The 16,650-nt window shown below is 35.6% G+C and overlaps 1 protein-coding gene across 2 annotated transcripts; it reads right to left on the bottom strand.

Moving 5' to 3' along the window:
- Positions 1 to 544: 544 nt before the first annotated feature.
- On the bottom strand, positions 545 to 3,733 carry LOC122017824 (thioredoxin 1-like). 2 transcript variants are annotated; one of them, XM_042575529.1, is made up of 2 exons: positions 3,309 to 3,733; positions 545 to 1,127 (listed from the first exon to the last, which is right to left on the bottom strand). In XM_042575529.1, exons 1-2 carry the CDS (start codon positions 3,550 to 3,552, stop codon positions 808 to 810), a joined length of 564 nt encoding a protein of 187 aa, XP_042431463.1. In that variant the 5' UTR covers positions 3,553 to 3,733; the 3' UTR covers positions 545 to 807. The 2 variants fall into 2 exon arrangements, with proteins under 2 accessions (XP_042431463.1, XP_042431464.1); XM_042575530.1 differs by having other exon boundaries at positions 545 to 1,121; positions 3,309 to 3,604.
- Between the last annotated feature and the right edge of the window lie 12,917 nt (positions 3,734 to 16,650).

Raw genomic sequence — 16,650 nt, 5'->3', positions numbered from 1 at the left:
TCTTAAATTATTATTATTAAATAATAAGATAAATTTATTTATTTTTATTTTAGTTAGAGACGTCGGTATTTTCATTGTTATAACAAATATCATTTAATTGTGACAAGTATTGTAAAATGTGGTATTAAATACTATTTTAGTTATTATAAGTATAAAATAATTAACTAATAAAGTATACTTGTCTACTTATAGGCAGTATGTTTTTATATTTTGATGAAAAAATTATGATACATGTAAAATTTTATTTAGTTATAATAGACCGTTCAATTAAATTATATAGTAAATACTTTTATGTTTTTAAAATAATAAAAAAATATACTTCTACTTGGATATCATAAATATGTATTTTATCCTTTTAATGAGTTCTTATTTTAAGCTATAAAACCATGAGTAAGTTTTCTTTATTGGATAATATGAAGAAGTAATTATATACCAACTCAAATAAAAATATTTAATTCTTCCCTGCATTATATTAATTAAGTGACTGTAATCATTTTTTTACTACAATGACATCATATATGGTCATGAGAACTGCACCAACCACTAAAGAATGCACGAGTCTGAAGATAATATTGACAGTAGTTCAATCTTCATACCAATTCAATTGATATAAAAACTGTATTTCCAAAAAAAAATCCATCGGTATCATTTTAGGCTCAAACTAATTTGAGAGTTACATTTGTTAGGTAAGTATAAGAATGATATATGCAAACACATGATTCAGGGCTCCTGTTTCACCTCGAGCAGAAAGCGAGACAAAGATAGCTCCAGGAACATTGTTTGGTGTATCAGTAGCATCTTCACTCTTCAGTGATACAACAATTGATCGATTGCTTCAACGTAGGAAGACTTGGGCAGAGTGCCAGTGATACTCTTGATCTTCTTGCCGTTCTTAAACAAGAGGACAGTGGGGATGCGATCTACTCCGTGAACAGATGCAACTGTCGGATAGTAATCTGTGTTGAGCTTGTAGAGTTTGATCCTTCCTTCATACTCCGGTGCGATTTCATCCAGTATGCGAGCGACTACCCTGCACGGTCCACACCAAGAAGCCCAAAACTCAACAAGAACAGGCAAATCACTTTGAAGAACAGAGACATTCCAGGCAGTTGCAGTGATTGCTTCAGCTATGCCAAAACCAAGCAAACAAATTGATATAAACCCATCAGTTATTAGACTATATAAATGGCCTTCGAGATTTAAATATCAAAAGTTAGTAGATCTTCTTTTTAATACCATAGAACCAAAAATTAAAAGGACTTCTTCAAGAAGATATAATACTCAGACAAAAACTAGTAGAATAAGCAGCAACATATCCTAATTGCTTATATCGTATCTCACCATTACCTCGTTGACAATAAATGCTGGTTAAAGATTCATTTTCAGGAGTTTTCTGACAGTTTTATGCTGGCTTTTCAAGTCATTTTACAAATCCCATGTCTTTTTTGAAATTTGTGACATCATTTTCACTTCAACTCTTATCTATGAATTCATAATTCATACCGACCAAATATGAGATTTTTGGAATATCTACACTTGTCTAAACAATTCACTGTCACCTAAACAATATTGAATTGAGAATCAGATTGCCAGCTGATTTTAATATCAGTTTGTGATCATCAGATCGAAGGAAAACTTGAATTGGATGGATAAAATAAGGAAAGAATACCAGGTGTGTTTTTGTAAAAAAAACTCATGTTTTTGTAAATCCAAAAATGAGAGTTTTTTTTTTTTTTTGGGTAATTGTCTTATCTTGTGCAGTTATCATAGGACTGAAACTGGCAGTATACATCAAAAACTGGTAATCCAAGTAACTAGTTGCATAGGCATAGCTTCATTGAAAAAAAGGTTTTTAGTAGGTGGGTTCGAAACTCAAACCATGCAATTGGACAACCAAAGGAAAGTCCTTTTTGCAGACTTATTTTCAAGTTATCATTACGTAACTTGCCATAATCTTTTTCAACTTAAGCATAAGGCTTTGCCTCATCAAATACAGATTACAATAGTTCGAGCATGAATCTGTATACCCATTGAAGGGCAGACTTATCACACACTGAAGTGGATTTGTATTTTTGTTCTCTCTCGATATGGTTAGGGATCTATAATTATGAATGTGTGCAATTACACTGCCTTTCAGACAAATCACATGCCAAAAATTGATGGGCACATAGAGTGCATAACTGTTAAAGAAGATGAAGCCCTTAAAATTTCCTGACAAAATCTTTAAAAAAAATGCTAAGCACATTTGTTTGGGGGAGGGCCACAAAGCTGACAGATAATCAGTTGATGTTGCCAAGGGGAAAAAATTTCTTCTTGCAGTTTAGCTTTACCTAATCTCATGACAGTTAATCTGGTAACAAAAATGATATAAGGATAGCAGAATCAAGAAATATGATAAATATACTGAACTATTTATCACATTCAAACTTACAAAGAAGAATATATCTAATTTGACAGGAAAAAATGATCCAAAAAATCTTCATGTGAAATATGCCACAATGTGTTAAACTTGTATTTTAACAGAGGACCAAACTAGTCACCAAATTGGGAATAAAATAATTTAAGTGGTGATATCTGGCACGACTGCACAATTAAAACAAACAAATACAGAAAGGAAGGAGACAAACTGAAATGAAGTACCTGAACTATGGGAAGATTCCACAAAAAAGCAAATAGAAACAGATAATATAAGAGACGGATGAGAAAAAACACACATCTTAAGTTATCAACATTACTATCAATACTTGGAGAATTATCACTACTATCAGTCAGTTGTCCCATCTCATTGCATCTACCATGACGGCGCAATCCATTCAGCCAATAAAGGAAAGCTAGGTATTCCATTTCAATCTATTTAAATTGAAATAAATTTTTCAATGAGAAATGATAAGTAAAAAGTAAGAACATAAACTTTGATTGCATATTTTGGATGAAGAGGAGCATTTTTTTTCACCCTTATGCATCAACAATCATGAGATAAGCTGAAGATAGAAACGCTGTCTGTAAATTCAAATTAATATTCTTTGCAATTTCCAAAGAATCAAATTTCCTAATGCACATTACAGTTCCAGTTGCAATTACCCGTTTTTTCACCAATTAGCCTTAGCCTAAACTATAGCAAAGGACTCGATTAGAGTCAGGATAAATGTTACGAAACCCAATAAGACCAGAAATTGAGTAAGGTAACTAAATTGACAAAAGAAAGCAAATTTTCTATTGTTGCCATTCCACAAACATAAACTTGAAAGACATCGAAATCAGGAAGTCGGCAGGCATAAGTAATTTTTCAAACAAGGAGTGAGTCTTACGAGTATTGGAAGACGCAGAAACGACCAACTTCCCTCCGCGCGAGCTCTGCGACCTCCGCCTCAGCCTCCTCGGCGCGGCGATCGTCGAAAACCTCGAGGATTCACTATAACCGACGAGACATCGCGGAGCAGAACTGCCGAGCTTAGGGGCGTCGACGAACGCCGAACCGGCTGCTCCCGGAACCCTCGCAGGGGATGCGGCGCACCAGAAGGAGGCCTTTGGCGCGAGAGAAGCGGCGGACATGATGGCATGCGAATTGGGGTGGAGATGCAACCGGCGAGAAGAGAGGAAATAAAACGGGGCGAAAGAAGCCAACAGAATCGTGGCGCGTGTGCTTTAAGAGTAGCGCGCCGTGTTCTGGCGGAGCACTCAACTTGGCGTGGTCCAATGGAATTTGAAAGAAGTCCAAGAAAAGTGGGGTCCATGTGCGCACAGGTGGACGGGTATTGGTGTGCCAAAGATTCTTTGAAAAAAAAATCTAAATATTTTAAATATATTTAAATATATCTCATAATTAAATTAGTCTTTTATTGAGAATGCCAATTTATGATTTATAAAATTGTAAATTTTATAATAAAAATAATAAATTATTTTTTTTATTATTATTTGAGACGATTACCAGGCAAGTCAGTGGAGAGCAATTGTTATGAAGAAAATTGTAAGTGACACGATCATAAAAAAGTTACAAGCAAATTTATGGATATTCAGTGAAATTAAAATCAACGTCGAGACCCGATACTTAAGTTAGCACAAGAGTTAAGAAAAGATGAAAATGGTATAATAGTAGAGGAGTTCAAATGATTGTATGAGTGTACCTATATCTGTTGGAGCGGATGATCTTTTATAGAATTGTAATAATACATTTTTATCCCCGCATGTTTCGAGATGGATACTTATATTATATACGTCCTCCGAGATAAAGAGTTGATTTATCCATGTTTTGGGGATAAACATCCATGATATATTTAATTTAAGTTATCATATATAATCTTAGTTATATGATTATTTGGTAATCATATAATTAAGATTATGAGAATAAAACATAATCTAATGTTTGATTCAATCTAAATAATATAATAAAAATTTATTTGTTAAATAATATAATACAAATTTATTTATCAAAAGATTTTAATATATAACTTAATTTAATATTTTTTTATTAAAAAAATTAACTATTATTATTATTATTTTCTTTTTAAATTTTATATTATTTTATAAGTTTACGTTTTTTTTTTAACTGTACGTGTGTTTTTTTTTTACTTTACGTTTTTTTAAGTAGGCTTTTTTTCCTATCTATAATATTTTCAAAAATTGAATTTTTTTTTAAATAAAATATCTCATATTTTTGTTTTTATTTTTATTTAGGTTTTATAATTTAAAATGAAATGTTCGTTATAAAAATTTTAAGGATATTTTTAATAAAAACAATTTCATTAACTCTTAAGTAGGAGCATTACTTAAAAATTACTGATTACTTAAATTAAAAAAGTTTTTTTGATAATTTTAAATGAATAATTAAAATTATCAATAACTCTTAATCGAATGCATCATGTCAGGAGTCCCAATAATTTTGGAGCTCATTATTATTAAAAAAATTTAAATAGATTTAATGATCACTTATGTCAGATACAAACTGGCAGGGATTCGCACACTTGGACGAGCCGAGTTTTGATTCCAGAAATTTATATAGTAACATCTTATGTTTTAATCATCGCACCACTCCAAAAAACTATAAATTTTGTAACATATGATAAAAAATAATTCGTTTACTTCCAGCGCATCCATAAATTCATCCCTAGACCAATATAAAAAAGATAAGTCACGAATAACTATTAATCATTAGTATAAATGATCAAGATATAAAAAAAAACTTGTTCAAATATACTATCTCAAAATCTTATATAATAATACTTTATATTTTAACAACTACAGATTTTACGATGATAATACTTCATAACTGTCTTTACAACATGCATCGTGCCGTGTAGCAAGTAACGCTTCGATTTTGTCGCAGATGGAGCTATGTACGTCGTTTAAAAGTCATTTATTTTAGTTCCACGTTTAGATTTTGCTCCCCGCTTTAATTAACCAACTTTATTCCCATGTCATTTATTTCGATTTCCGCTCCAATACTCGTCAATTAATTTAACGACAACTATCAATTAATTACACATTAATTATAATTATTACATTCACTAGTCCTAAAATTCTATCGAGAACTGAATATAAGATAGAATTTTATTTTTTTCATCCCATGTTATATTTATTGATGATCGCATATTCTGATGACCCATGCTCTCTCATTCACTTTTCATTGTTTTCCCTCTGTCGATGATACTTTAGGGCATCTTCAATAAATAAATCAAGATTTATGAGAGGTTTGTAAAATTAAAAAAGTTAATAAAAAATTTTGAACTATTATAGAGGTGAGATTTGAGATTTGTAATTTAAGAATAATAGTAAAAATATAAACATATTTTTTTATGTCAAATTTGATGCAATATACATGAAGCCATGTAACTTATGTTATGAATTGAATCATAAGAAAATTTATTTAGAACTTTAACCATTGAAAATATTTTAATGATCTTTCATATTGTTGATGTGAGATATTAGAATCAGGAAAAAAAACTCATTTAAAATTTTAACTATTGATATCCTTATTCTCTCATAAGACGCCTTCCTCATTCTATTTTTTTTCTTCCTTAAAATGTTCTTTACAATTCTCTATAAATGATAAATTATGGATGAAATAAATTATGGATCCAAACATCATTAGAAAAAATAAATTATTAGCAATGTGATATTTTTCCCATTTTTTTCTTTTTTTTTAAGCAAATTACTATCATGGCAACGATGATTTACGCACTAAAAACATTATAAAATATGATTCAATTTTTTTTAATATTTTTAAATGTACTTATTTGATTTATTTTATATAATTCTCTATAAATGACAAATTATGAATGAAATAAATTATGGATCCAAACATCATTAGAAAAAATAAATTATTAGCAATGTGATATTTTTCCCATTTTTTTCTTTTTTTTTAAAGCAAATTACTATCATGGCAACGATGATTTACGCACTAAAAACATTATAAAATATGATTCAATTTTTTTTAATTTTTTTAATTTTTTAAATATTTTTAAATGTACTTATTTGATTTATTATATATATATATATATATATATATACGATTTTGATATACTGCACGATACGTACAGTGCGCGACTGTACGCGTCGCGCAGTATATTGTGATTTTTTTGTTTTTTTTTAATTTTGATTTAAAAAAATAAATAAAATATATTAATTTTGATTAAAAAAATAATAAAATATATTTTTTAAGATTTTATTAGTAGGATTCAGATATCCTAATTGGGATATAAATTTTCAATTAATTTTTTTTTTAAGATTTTACCTTGGGGTTTAGATTTTCCAATTGAATTATAATATTTAGTTAAAAATAAATAAAATAAAAAAATTAAATTTAAGTATTTATGGAGTATTGTAATATGTTAAGGGGATATCTTAACGTATTAGCGGTTATATAAAGAAATATTATTTTTCAATTCAAAATGTATGTGTTTTGTTATTTTTTTATAATTAATTTTTGAATTAAAAAAATAATTAAAATATTTTTTTAAAATTTTATTTTTATGGTTCAAATTTTGGGTTATAGTATCAAAGTTATTTTTTTTAATATTTTACCTCTAGGGTTCAGGCTTTGAGTTATAGTATCAAAGCTATTTAGGATTCAAGTTTTGGGTTATAGTATTAAAGCTGTTTTTTTTAGATTTTACCTCTAGGGTTCAGGCTTTGGGTTATAGTATTAAAGTTATTTTTTTTAGATTTTACTTCTAGGATTCAGGCTTTGGGTTATAGTATCAAAGTTTTTTTTTTTTTTAGATTTTACCTATGGGGTTCAGGCTTCCCAATTAGGTTATAATGTTTGGTTTTTAAAAAAATTAAAATAAAATCAATTTAAGTATTTATTGAGTATTGTAATATGTTGAGGAGATATATTAATGTATTAGAAATTTATATAAGGAAATGTTTATTTTTTTAATTGATTTTCTTAATTTAAAATATAAAAAAACTCAAAAAATTAAAATAAAACGATTGATATCCTCTGTGCGCGCACAGTTGTATACTGTGCGGACGCGCAGATATCAACCCTCTATATATATATATTTTTTTTTTTTTTTGAAGTGTTGGTTTATTATATGCTGATGGATTCAAATCAAAATTAATATTTATTTATTTATTATATTTGTATAAGTAATAGTCAAATTAAATTTAATAATAATTTTACATCTCAAAAAGCTTAAAAAAATAAATTTTATATAAAAATCTATTTTAATTAATATTTTTTATTAAAAAAAATTAAACATGTAGTTGTCGATCCCAAGTCCAAATGAAAAATAACGAGGAAAAATTTTATTTTATTTTTTAAAATTATTAAAGGTCTAAAAAAATTTTGGCCAGGGCCTCATGAAACCTTGAGGTAACCCTGCCCATGTCCTTCTAGAGGTAACAGTTATGTTGCTCATGTTTGCCGAAGGCAGCGGTGCAACAAGCTATGTAGGATGCAAATCTCACATGGGAAAGTCACGAGATTGAGCTGAGGGGGGATCGGGTGACTAAGCTGATGGAATCGAATGTCGAGCTAAGGGAGTCAGATGCTGAGCTGAGGGGAAATCAATGACCGAGCTATTGGAATCATGACCCTGAGCTGAAGTAGTCGATCCCCTGAGATGTTGGGGTCAGGCCCCTGAGCTAGAGGACTTGGTGACCACTTTGACCTCCACCTCTACATGACTACTGACCAAGACCTTTGATATGGGACACATCATATATGAGATGGTGGGCACATGACAGCTTTAGCGTAATGGTCAGGGGTCGATTCTCAGGAATTGACGATATGTGGTCACCCCACCATGTGCCTAACACTTGTGTGTTGGACAAAACAATCTATTGTCAGAGATTTTTTTTTTGGAGACTTAGCTGAATTTAAAATTTAAAATTTTAAATTCAACTTACAATCGAGATGACCTGAGCGGATAATCTCAGGCTGCCAACAGGGGCTCGTTTTTGCTACGTGCCGAAGAGCGGCTGCTCGGACTCAGTCGACGAGGGAACCAGAGTGACCGAACAGTATGGTCAGGTGGTCAGAAAGGCCTGGCGAGAGACAGGTCGGGCAAGCTGACAGGCAAACAAGCTGGTCCGGCGAAGCAGTCAGGCCAAGCGTGAACAGACTGATCTAAGCAGACAGGTCAGGAAGATGCAGGCCGGGCGAAGCAGTCAGGCCGACCGAGCGAGTAGACAGGCAGGTCGGCCGAGAGAGATGCAGACCGGGCGGATGAAAAGACCGACCGGGAAAACTGATCGAGGCATGCGACTAATGCAGTTTCCTTAAAACAGATTTGTCTCCACCTCCGACTGTGCTTCGAGGCTTACTCGGGTCGTCTATTTCTCATGATACAATGGTTTGATCGTGATTCTCACCAAGTACTGGTGGTTACGGTGAACTAAGTGGCACCCGATGACTATCACGGGCACTCTGTCGAGCAGGAGTTGCACGACAGAGGAGGGGAATGAGGTGGAGAGCTTCTGCTTGCTTCGCTGCATTCGTATACTCTGCCTGTGATCGCAAAACGTTGGTTGTTCCACTTGGGCGAATTTTGCCCCGATCAGTCTGGCATTCGACACGCGTAGGTCGTGCCCGCACACGAGTCAACATGATTAAGTGCAATCCGGGCCTTAGATTTACACCCCCCCTGCGCACCCACACGTGAGAGAGAGTCTCTCCCCATGCATTTGTTCACATCCTCAATGCATGTGAATCAATATAAACCAACCATCATGCCATGAAACTCCCAATATGGGACTAAAGTCTCATTCACAATGGAGCCTCTTTTATCTTCCACCTCTTCTCCATTCACTTATATTCAACATTGTGTACCTATATTTACCTCCCTTTATATTTGTGGGACTGACACTGGGGGTCGCTAAGGTAACAGATCTACTTTTTTTTTCATATCTCTATCACAAGTCTCCCCCGAGTCTAGTCGAAAGAGACTCAAGGCTGACTGACTTGGATTGTGCATTTTAGGCTGAACTTCTCACTCGAGAGTTAGGGCTAACATGGACTAGTAACCTTAACACCATACCGTTGTATGTTTATACGTGTGATGGCGTATCCAAGTAATGATTAGCATGTCTTGTCTTGCTATAAATGTTGTAAAGTTGAGGGTCGTCCCGTGTCAGAGCCATGTTGAGATATTAGACTCTGTTGATATTTCATGAATTCAAACCCAAGATCTAACGAGATCAACATTATAACTTGTTGTTTCATTGCTATGATCCAATGATTGAGGTTTCAAGCCCGAAGTATATTAGGGTTAGTGAGGGGAGAATACCACTGCGTTCTTCATCATCATCTTCAAGTTCTAGTAACGACAATCTTATGTGATATCGCAATTTTCACTCTTGTTGTAAGTTTCTCTACCTTCATTGCAATCAAGCTCTCATTGTTCCTTCCTTCTCCATGCTCCCAAGTTTTCCAACTCATCTATAGCGATTGAAATCATTTCCACTCTTTGATACACCCCGATGGTGTCTAATTTTAATGGAGGCTTGGATCAGCTATGATTGCAATTTAAAATTCCTGTTGACTATTGAATAATAATCCCGAATACTTTTCACTGATCTCCTCCCCCCCCCCAACCGATTTCATCACATTTTTTAAGGGGCAATTGTTAGGCGGTCTCCAATTTCCCATCCCGAGGTTCTTTATCGAAGTTTCTCAATATTTCCACATCCCACTTCAACAATTGACATCCAACTACTATGCAAGGTAGTCATCATTTTTTAATATAAAGATAGAGTCGGAGACTCGACTAGCCGAGTTGGAGGCTATAAATGCTATACTAGAGATCGGGAGGGTCTTATCTGAGACCTAGTGGTCCAAAATAAAGGGCCTGCAGGATGACCTAGCAACTCTAAAGGGAAATTTGGAGGGCATGGAGGCACAAATCGAAGACTATATCTAGTTGGAGAAGAGAAGCATTGGGCCACCAAGAAGGAAGAGTTCCTGCGATTGGAGGAATTCTATGATTTGTCAGGCACTCACATCCTCAACATGATTCGATATGGGGTTGATGGCCTGAACCATCAAACAACTTCGATAGGCCGAATACTTGTCTGTTGAATTACTCAAGAACATTATAAGCCTACGAAGGATTTGTAACAACATCCATGAGGAGGAGTTTGTTGACTAGCATAGTCCAATTATACTTTGCTTATTGTAATTGTGTTATGATGTTTCTAGCCAACTTTTAAAATAAAAGGGAAAAAACTCTTACTTTTGAATGTTCTTTTAAATTGTATGGGCGATGATGAGTTTGAGAGTCAAAGGGATTCGAGTCTATAATGGTACTAGTGTAAGATCCAATCGTTTTCGATTACGTGGAAGCATGCTTAAACTTGGTGTAGGAGCTCAAGTGTTTTCGATTATGTGAACGCATGGTTGGACTCGGTGTAGGGGCCCGAGTGTCTTCGATTACACGGGAGCACTCTTGGACTCGATGTAAGGGCTCGAGTGTCTTTTATTGTGTAAAAGCTTGCTTAGTTTAGTGTAGGGGCTCGAGTGTCTTCATGTGGTAAAGGGCGATTCGCTCGCCCCTAGTACCCTTGTCAACCCGTCCCTAGGCCAACACAGAGGAGGTAAATCACAGATGACTACTAGCCATTAGTGTAGGTGACCAAGACATAGGTGAAGGCATGCTCGAATGCGTAGATTTTTAACCTAAAGACCTCATATGACAACACCTCATGCTTCAATCACCGTACTACCCCGAGGGGACAAAGACTCAAGTGTCTTTGATTGCATGGGAGTGAGAGAGAGAGAGAGAGAGAGAGTTGAGAGAGCAAAAGAGAGAGCCTAGAGAAGAGCAGGTTAAGAGAAAGTAAGTGGTCGAAGGAAGAAGTTTGGAATTGGTGGGAACTATTCTAGAACTTTAGTTTCACTATGATGCTTGTAAATACCCTATTTATGTTTGGTTTCCTATCCTCAATAGTTATGTATATAGATAGATTATCCTGGGTATCCAATGTGGATTTTTGGAACTACAATGGTGTATCCATTCTAATTATTCGTCTAATTTCATAACAACATAGTTGAGGGATTGTTTTTTTAAGGAGATGTCTGTCACATGATCCCACAACCCCCTAGTTGGCCTCTCCTACTGTGTGGCGATGAATTGGAATCAATCCATTAAAATCTATGGCAGTCTATTGTTCCTCATGGTATACCAATCTACTTTCGTAGTCAACTCTCCACGTCTCAAGTTTCTACCGGACGGAGGATTGTGTTCTCGTTTCAGTTCATCCCTAAATTCTAATGGGATACGAATCTTATAATTTTGGCATCAATATCATGTGTATATACACTACAAAAAATATAACTTTCCTTAGTGTGTCATCAACATCGCATATTTATAGCGGGTTGTTAATAATAGTTTTCGTAGGGTGCCAAATAAAGCGAGTTGTGGATACTATTATATTTTAATAAATAATAGTATGTAAAAATAATATGTTGTTAAATATAATTTTAACAGCACTCAATACACACTATTAATATTAATTAAAAATTGAGCATTTGTAGTGCGTAAGATACACTATAAAAAATACTTTTAACAATACATTTGCAGCTTACTATCGCTATTAAAAATCTGATTTCATTCCTATGTTGTGTACAAATTCCCTCGATTTTTCACTTCTAGAAAAACCTTTTTCTCTCCCTCTTCGCACAAGTCGCCGTCTCTTCTACTTCGTATGAGTGAATTTGTGTTCTTCGCCAAGTCCCACAACCCTATCAATGTCACCCCCATCTCTATCCCCCTTTCCCTCCATCTTCGAGCTCTCGACACCCCATCCCCCCTTCAGCTTTTTAAACCCCTCCCTCTTCTGTTTATGCCGCCTCCTGACCCTTCCTCTTCACGCAAGCGAATTCGTGCTCCTTTCGCAAGCTCCACAACTGTATCATCGCTGCCCCCATTCCCCATTCCCTTCCTCTTCGAGCTCTCGACATCCCCCTCTGGCTCTTCGAACCCCTCCCTCTTCTATCGGCGCAACCCCAGACCCTTCCTCTTCATACAAGACCCGCAACCCTATTAGCATGCCCCCCCCTTTCTCTTCAAGTTCTTGGCACCCCCACCCCCTCTCTTCGAGCTCTGTCAACGGTAGAGGCATACCATGTTGAGTTTTAATTCACATTATTCCCTTTGCTTTTGGTAATGCATAAGTGTAAGCTTTTAGTCCCACATTGCTAAGAAAAGAAAGGTTGGAAGACTTTATATATGGAGTCCTTCCATCCATGCTTAGAAAAATTAAGGGGACTTACACGCATGCGCGGGCTGAGCCCAAATCAGGTGGTTTCGGGGGGTTTGAACCGGAAATCCATAAACCGGGCGCGACGCACGCTAACATCGCGCGCAGGGGGGGTGCAAATCCCCAGCTCGTGGGCCTCGCGCTTACGAGCGGCCCGATTTATTTTTGCCAGTCTGATTTGGCTACCTGAGTCCGGTTTGGTTCGCACCTGATGGTATCTGTCCGCGTGATTTGGTTCGCATCTGAGAAAGCGAAGTGAAGAGACGCACCTGGCTGGTCTCCGCGTGAGAAAGCAGAAGCAACGCACTTCTTTGAACCGACGTACACTTTGGTTCCTGTGCACTGCTTCAGGTGTATAAATACACTGCCTCACTTCCTTCCCAACTCACTCCAAAGCAAAGCATTCCTCTGCTCTCTGCTTTCTCCTTTCTTCTTCCCGAGTTCGAGTTCTGAGGCTTGATTTCTGCGATCTGAGGTTGAGTCCGAGTGCGGCGTTCGTCTTGGAGTGCACCTACGAAAGGCGCGAGCGGCTGTCAGATCTTGGGAGGATTTTGCCGGAGAGCCTCTGCACTGTAGGCGGCAATAAATTCTCTAAAGACAGTCGGCAAGCCCAACGCTTCAACCGGAGATGCACAATTTCTTAACCTTACTCTTATTACCGTTTATTGCATGCTCGTCATTTATTGGTGTAATTATAGATTAGATTACTGTGTTAGCGTAATCAAATCACAACAATTTTAGAGAATTTATTGTAGCATCAATAGACATGATGAATGATAGAGTAACGGGATCTGATGAGGTTAGTGCCAGACCCGAGAGATTTTTCGGGCAAAACTTCAGACGTTAGCAACAACGGATGAAATTTTAGCTTACTACGCTAGGGCTATTCTCTGTTATAGAAACAGATCCTCCTTCACCTAATGAAGAGGAATCTGCCCGTAGTGCTACCTTAGAGAGGTTTAAGCAAAGGGATTATCTCTGCCATGGGAGGATCCTGTCTGCCCTCTCAGACGCACTATTTGATGTGTACTGCTCAACCTCTTCAGCTAAAGAGCTGTAGAAATCTTTGGATAAAAAATACAACTCCGAAGATTCTGGTTTAGAAAAGTACACTGTGGCAAAATTCCTAAACTTCAAAATGGTTGAAGGTAAATTTGTAATTGAGCAGACACATGAATTTCAAGTTCAAATTCATGGTCTTGCCGAAGGAGATATGCCCTTACCCAAAAAATTTCAGGTCTTATCAATCATCGAAAAATTGCCTCCGAGTTGGGAAGATTTTGGCATGACTCTTAAACATCGGAGAGGTAAAATCTTTCTAGAAGATTTGATGATTGCCTTAAATATCGAAAAAGAACATCGGAAGCAACATAAAAATGATAATACAAGAATGCCTATGGATTTTATTCCAAAGGCAAATGTAGTAGTCTCATCTGACAAGAAGAAATTCAAAAATCAGAAAATGAAGAACAAGATGAAACCCAAACCAAAGGTTCAAAAGAAAAATGTAACCAAGCCGTGCTGGGCATGTGGACAAATTGGGCATTATGCCAAATTCTGCCCTAAGCGAAAAGACAAGGAGAAAAACTAAAGCAACATCAAGGCACAAGCAAATGTCGTGACTGCTAGTGATGACACCAGCAATAGGTTTGTTACCTTCAAACCCGAACTAAACTTGATCTATCAACCTAATGAATGGTTAGTTGATACAGGTGCTAATGTGCACTGTTGTGTTGATCGCTCTGCCTTCCTTACTTATCAGGTAATTGAAGGCACTTCCGTGACCATGGGGAACCATTCTGCAGCCAGGGTGTTTGGGATAGGACAAGTTGACCTGAGGTTCACCTCTGGAAAAGTCCTGTCACTGCATGAGGTGCATCATGTTCCAGCGGTCCGTCAAAATTTAATTAGCGGGTCAAAGTTAGTCCGTGCTGGTTATGAGTTGAACTTTAAATGTAATAAAGTTGTAATATTACATTTAGGAACCTTTATTGGAAAAGGTTACCTTAATGAAGGTTTATTTAAACTCAATGTAGAAAAAGCTACTTTAAATAAATCTACCGATATTGATTGTTCATATAACATTGAGTCTTATGATATATGGCATGACAGATTAGGACATGTCAATTTTAATACCGTGAAAAGGATGATGAACCTAGACATGATTCCTAAGCATGCTATAAATGATAAGAAAAAATGTGAAGTTTGTGTGCAATATAAACAAACCCGAAAACTCTTCAAATCAGTTGAGAGAAATTCTGATATTTTATAATTGATCCATACTGACTGTTGTGAGTTTAACGGTGTAATAACGAGAGATCATAAAAGGTATTTCATCACCTTCATTGATGATCACTCTCGTTATTGTTATGTTTATTTGCTGAAAACTAAGGATGAAGCTTTAGATAAATTTATGATTTTTAAATCTGAAGCTGAGAATCAAACAAATAAATCCGTTAAGAGGTTAAGGTCCGATAGGGGTGGAGAGTTTACCTCAAACCTGTTTCAAAAATTTTGTCAAGATACAGGTATAATTCACGAGGTAACTGCTCCATATAGTCCTCAATCCAACGGTATAACAGAACGAAAAAATTGAACCCTTGAAGATATGATTAATTCCATGTTAGGCAGTTCTGGGTTACCCAACTTCATGTGGGGGGAAGCTCTATACACTGCATGCCATGTGTTAAATAGAATCCCCATGAGGTCTAGGGATAAAAACCCATATGAGTTTTAGAAAGGTCGGAGGATAAGTTTGAAATACCTTAAAGTGTGGGGGTGCCTTGCAAAGGTACTAGTACCTGAACACAGAAGGAAAAAACTTGATCCAAAGACCGTAGATGGTATCTTCTTAGGTTATGCTCAAAATAGTATTGCATATAGATTTCTGATTATTAAATCAGAAATTTCTGGAATAGATGCAAATACTATTGTCGAACTTCGCGATGCTACATTTTTTGAGGATATATTTCCTATAAAGACAAGAACACCTCAGTCTATATCTAGTATTCCTACTAGAGATGAGTCTGCTTCCGAAGAGGCTCCATTATCCGTAGAAGGTATACCTTCCTCAAATCACTCTAGACTAGATGAATCTAGTGAGTGTACAGAACTGAGAAGAAGCAAAAGGCAACGTGTGTCTACGGATTTAGGCCAGGACTTTATCACCTATAATATAGAAGGTGACCCTGTGACATATAGAGATGCTATGGCTTCTCTTGAAGCTAAGCACTAGAAAGAGGCCATTAAAAATGAAATGGACTCTATTATCTCTAATGCCACTTTGGAGTTGGTAGATTTACCTCCTGGGTGTAACACTATAGGATGTAAATGAGTGTTTAAAAGAAAACTAAAACCTGATGGGTCAGTAGATAAATTCAAAGCCCGCCTAGTTGCTAAGGGATTTAAACAGAAAGAAGGGATTGACTATTTTGACACTTATTCTCCTGTTACTAGAATTACTACAATCCGAGTGTTGATAGCATTGTCATCCATATATCATCTTGAGGTTCATCAAATGGATGTCAAAACGGCATTCCTTAATGGAGATCTTGAAGAAGAGATATATATGGATCAGCCTGAGGGACATGTAGTTTCTGGAAATGAGAATAAAGTCTGTAGGTTAGTTAAATCTCTTTATGGTTTGAAGCAAGCCCCAAAGTAGTGGCACGAAAAATTTGATAGAGCTATGCTATCATTTGGCTTTGAAATGAATGGCTCTGATAAATGTGTGTATGCTAAAATGAAAGGTGATAATTGTATTATCTTATGCTTATATGTAGATGATATTCTACTTTTTGGTTCTAACCTTTCTATTATTAATGAGACTAAGGCCCTCTTAAGTGATAAGTTTGATATGAAGGATATGGGTTGTGCTGACATGATTTTAGGGCTAAAGTTGACTCGTTCAACTGATGGAATAGCAATTTCTCAATCACTCTATGTTGA

Source organism: Zingiber officinale, chromosome 8B (assembly GCF_018446385.1).
Source record: "Zingiber officinale cultivar Zhangliang chromosome 8B, Zo_v1.1, whole genome shotgun sequence".
Lineage (NCBI taxonomy): Eukaryota > Viridiplantae > Streptophyta > Magnoliopsida > Zingiberales > Zingiberaceae > Zingiber > Zingiber officinale.
This window is presented reverse-complemented; position numbering and strand designations above follow the sequence as displayed.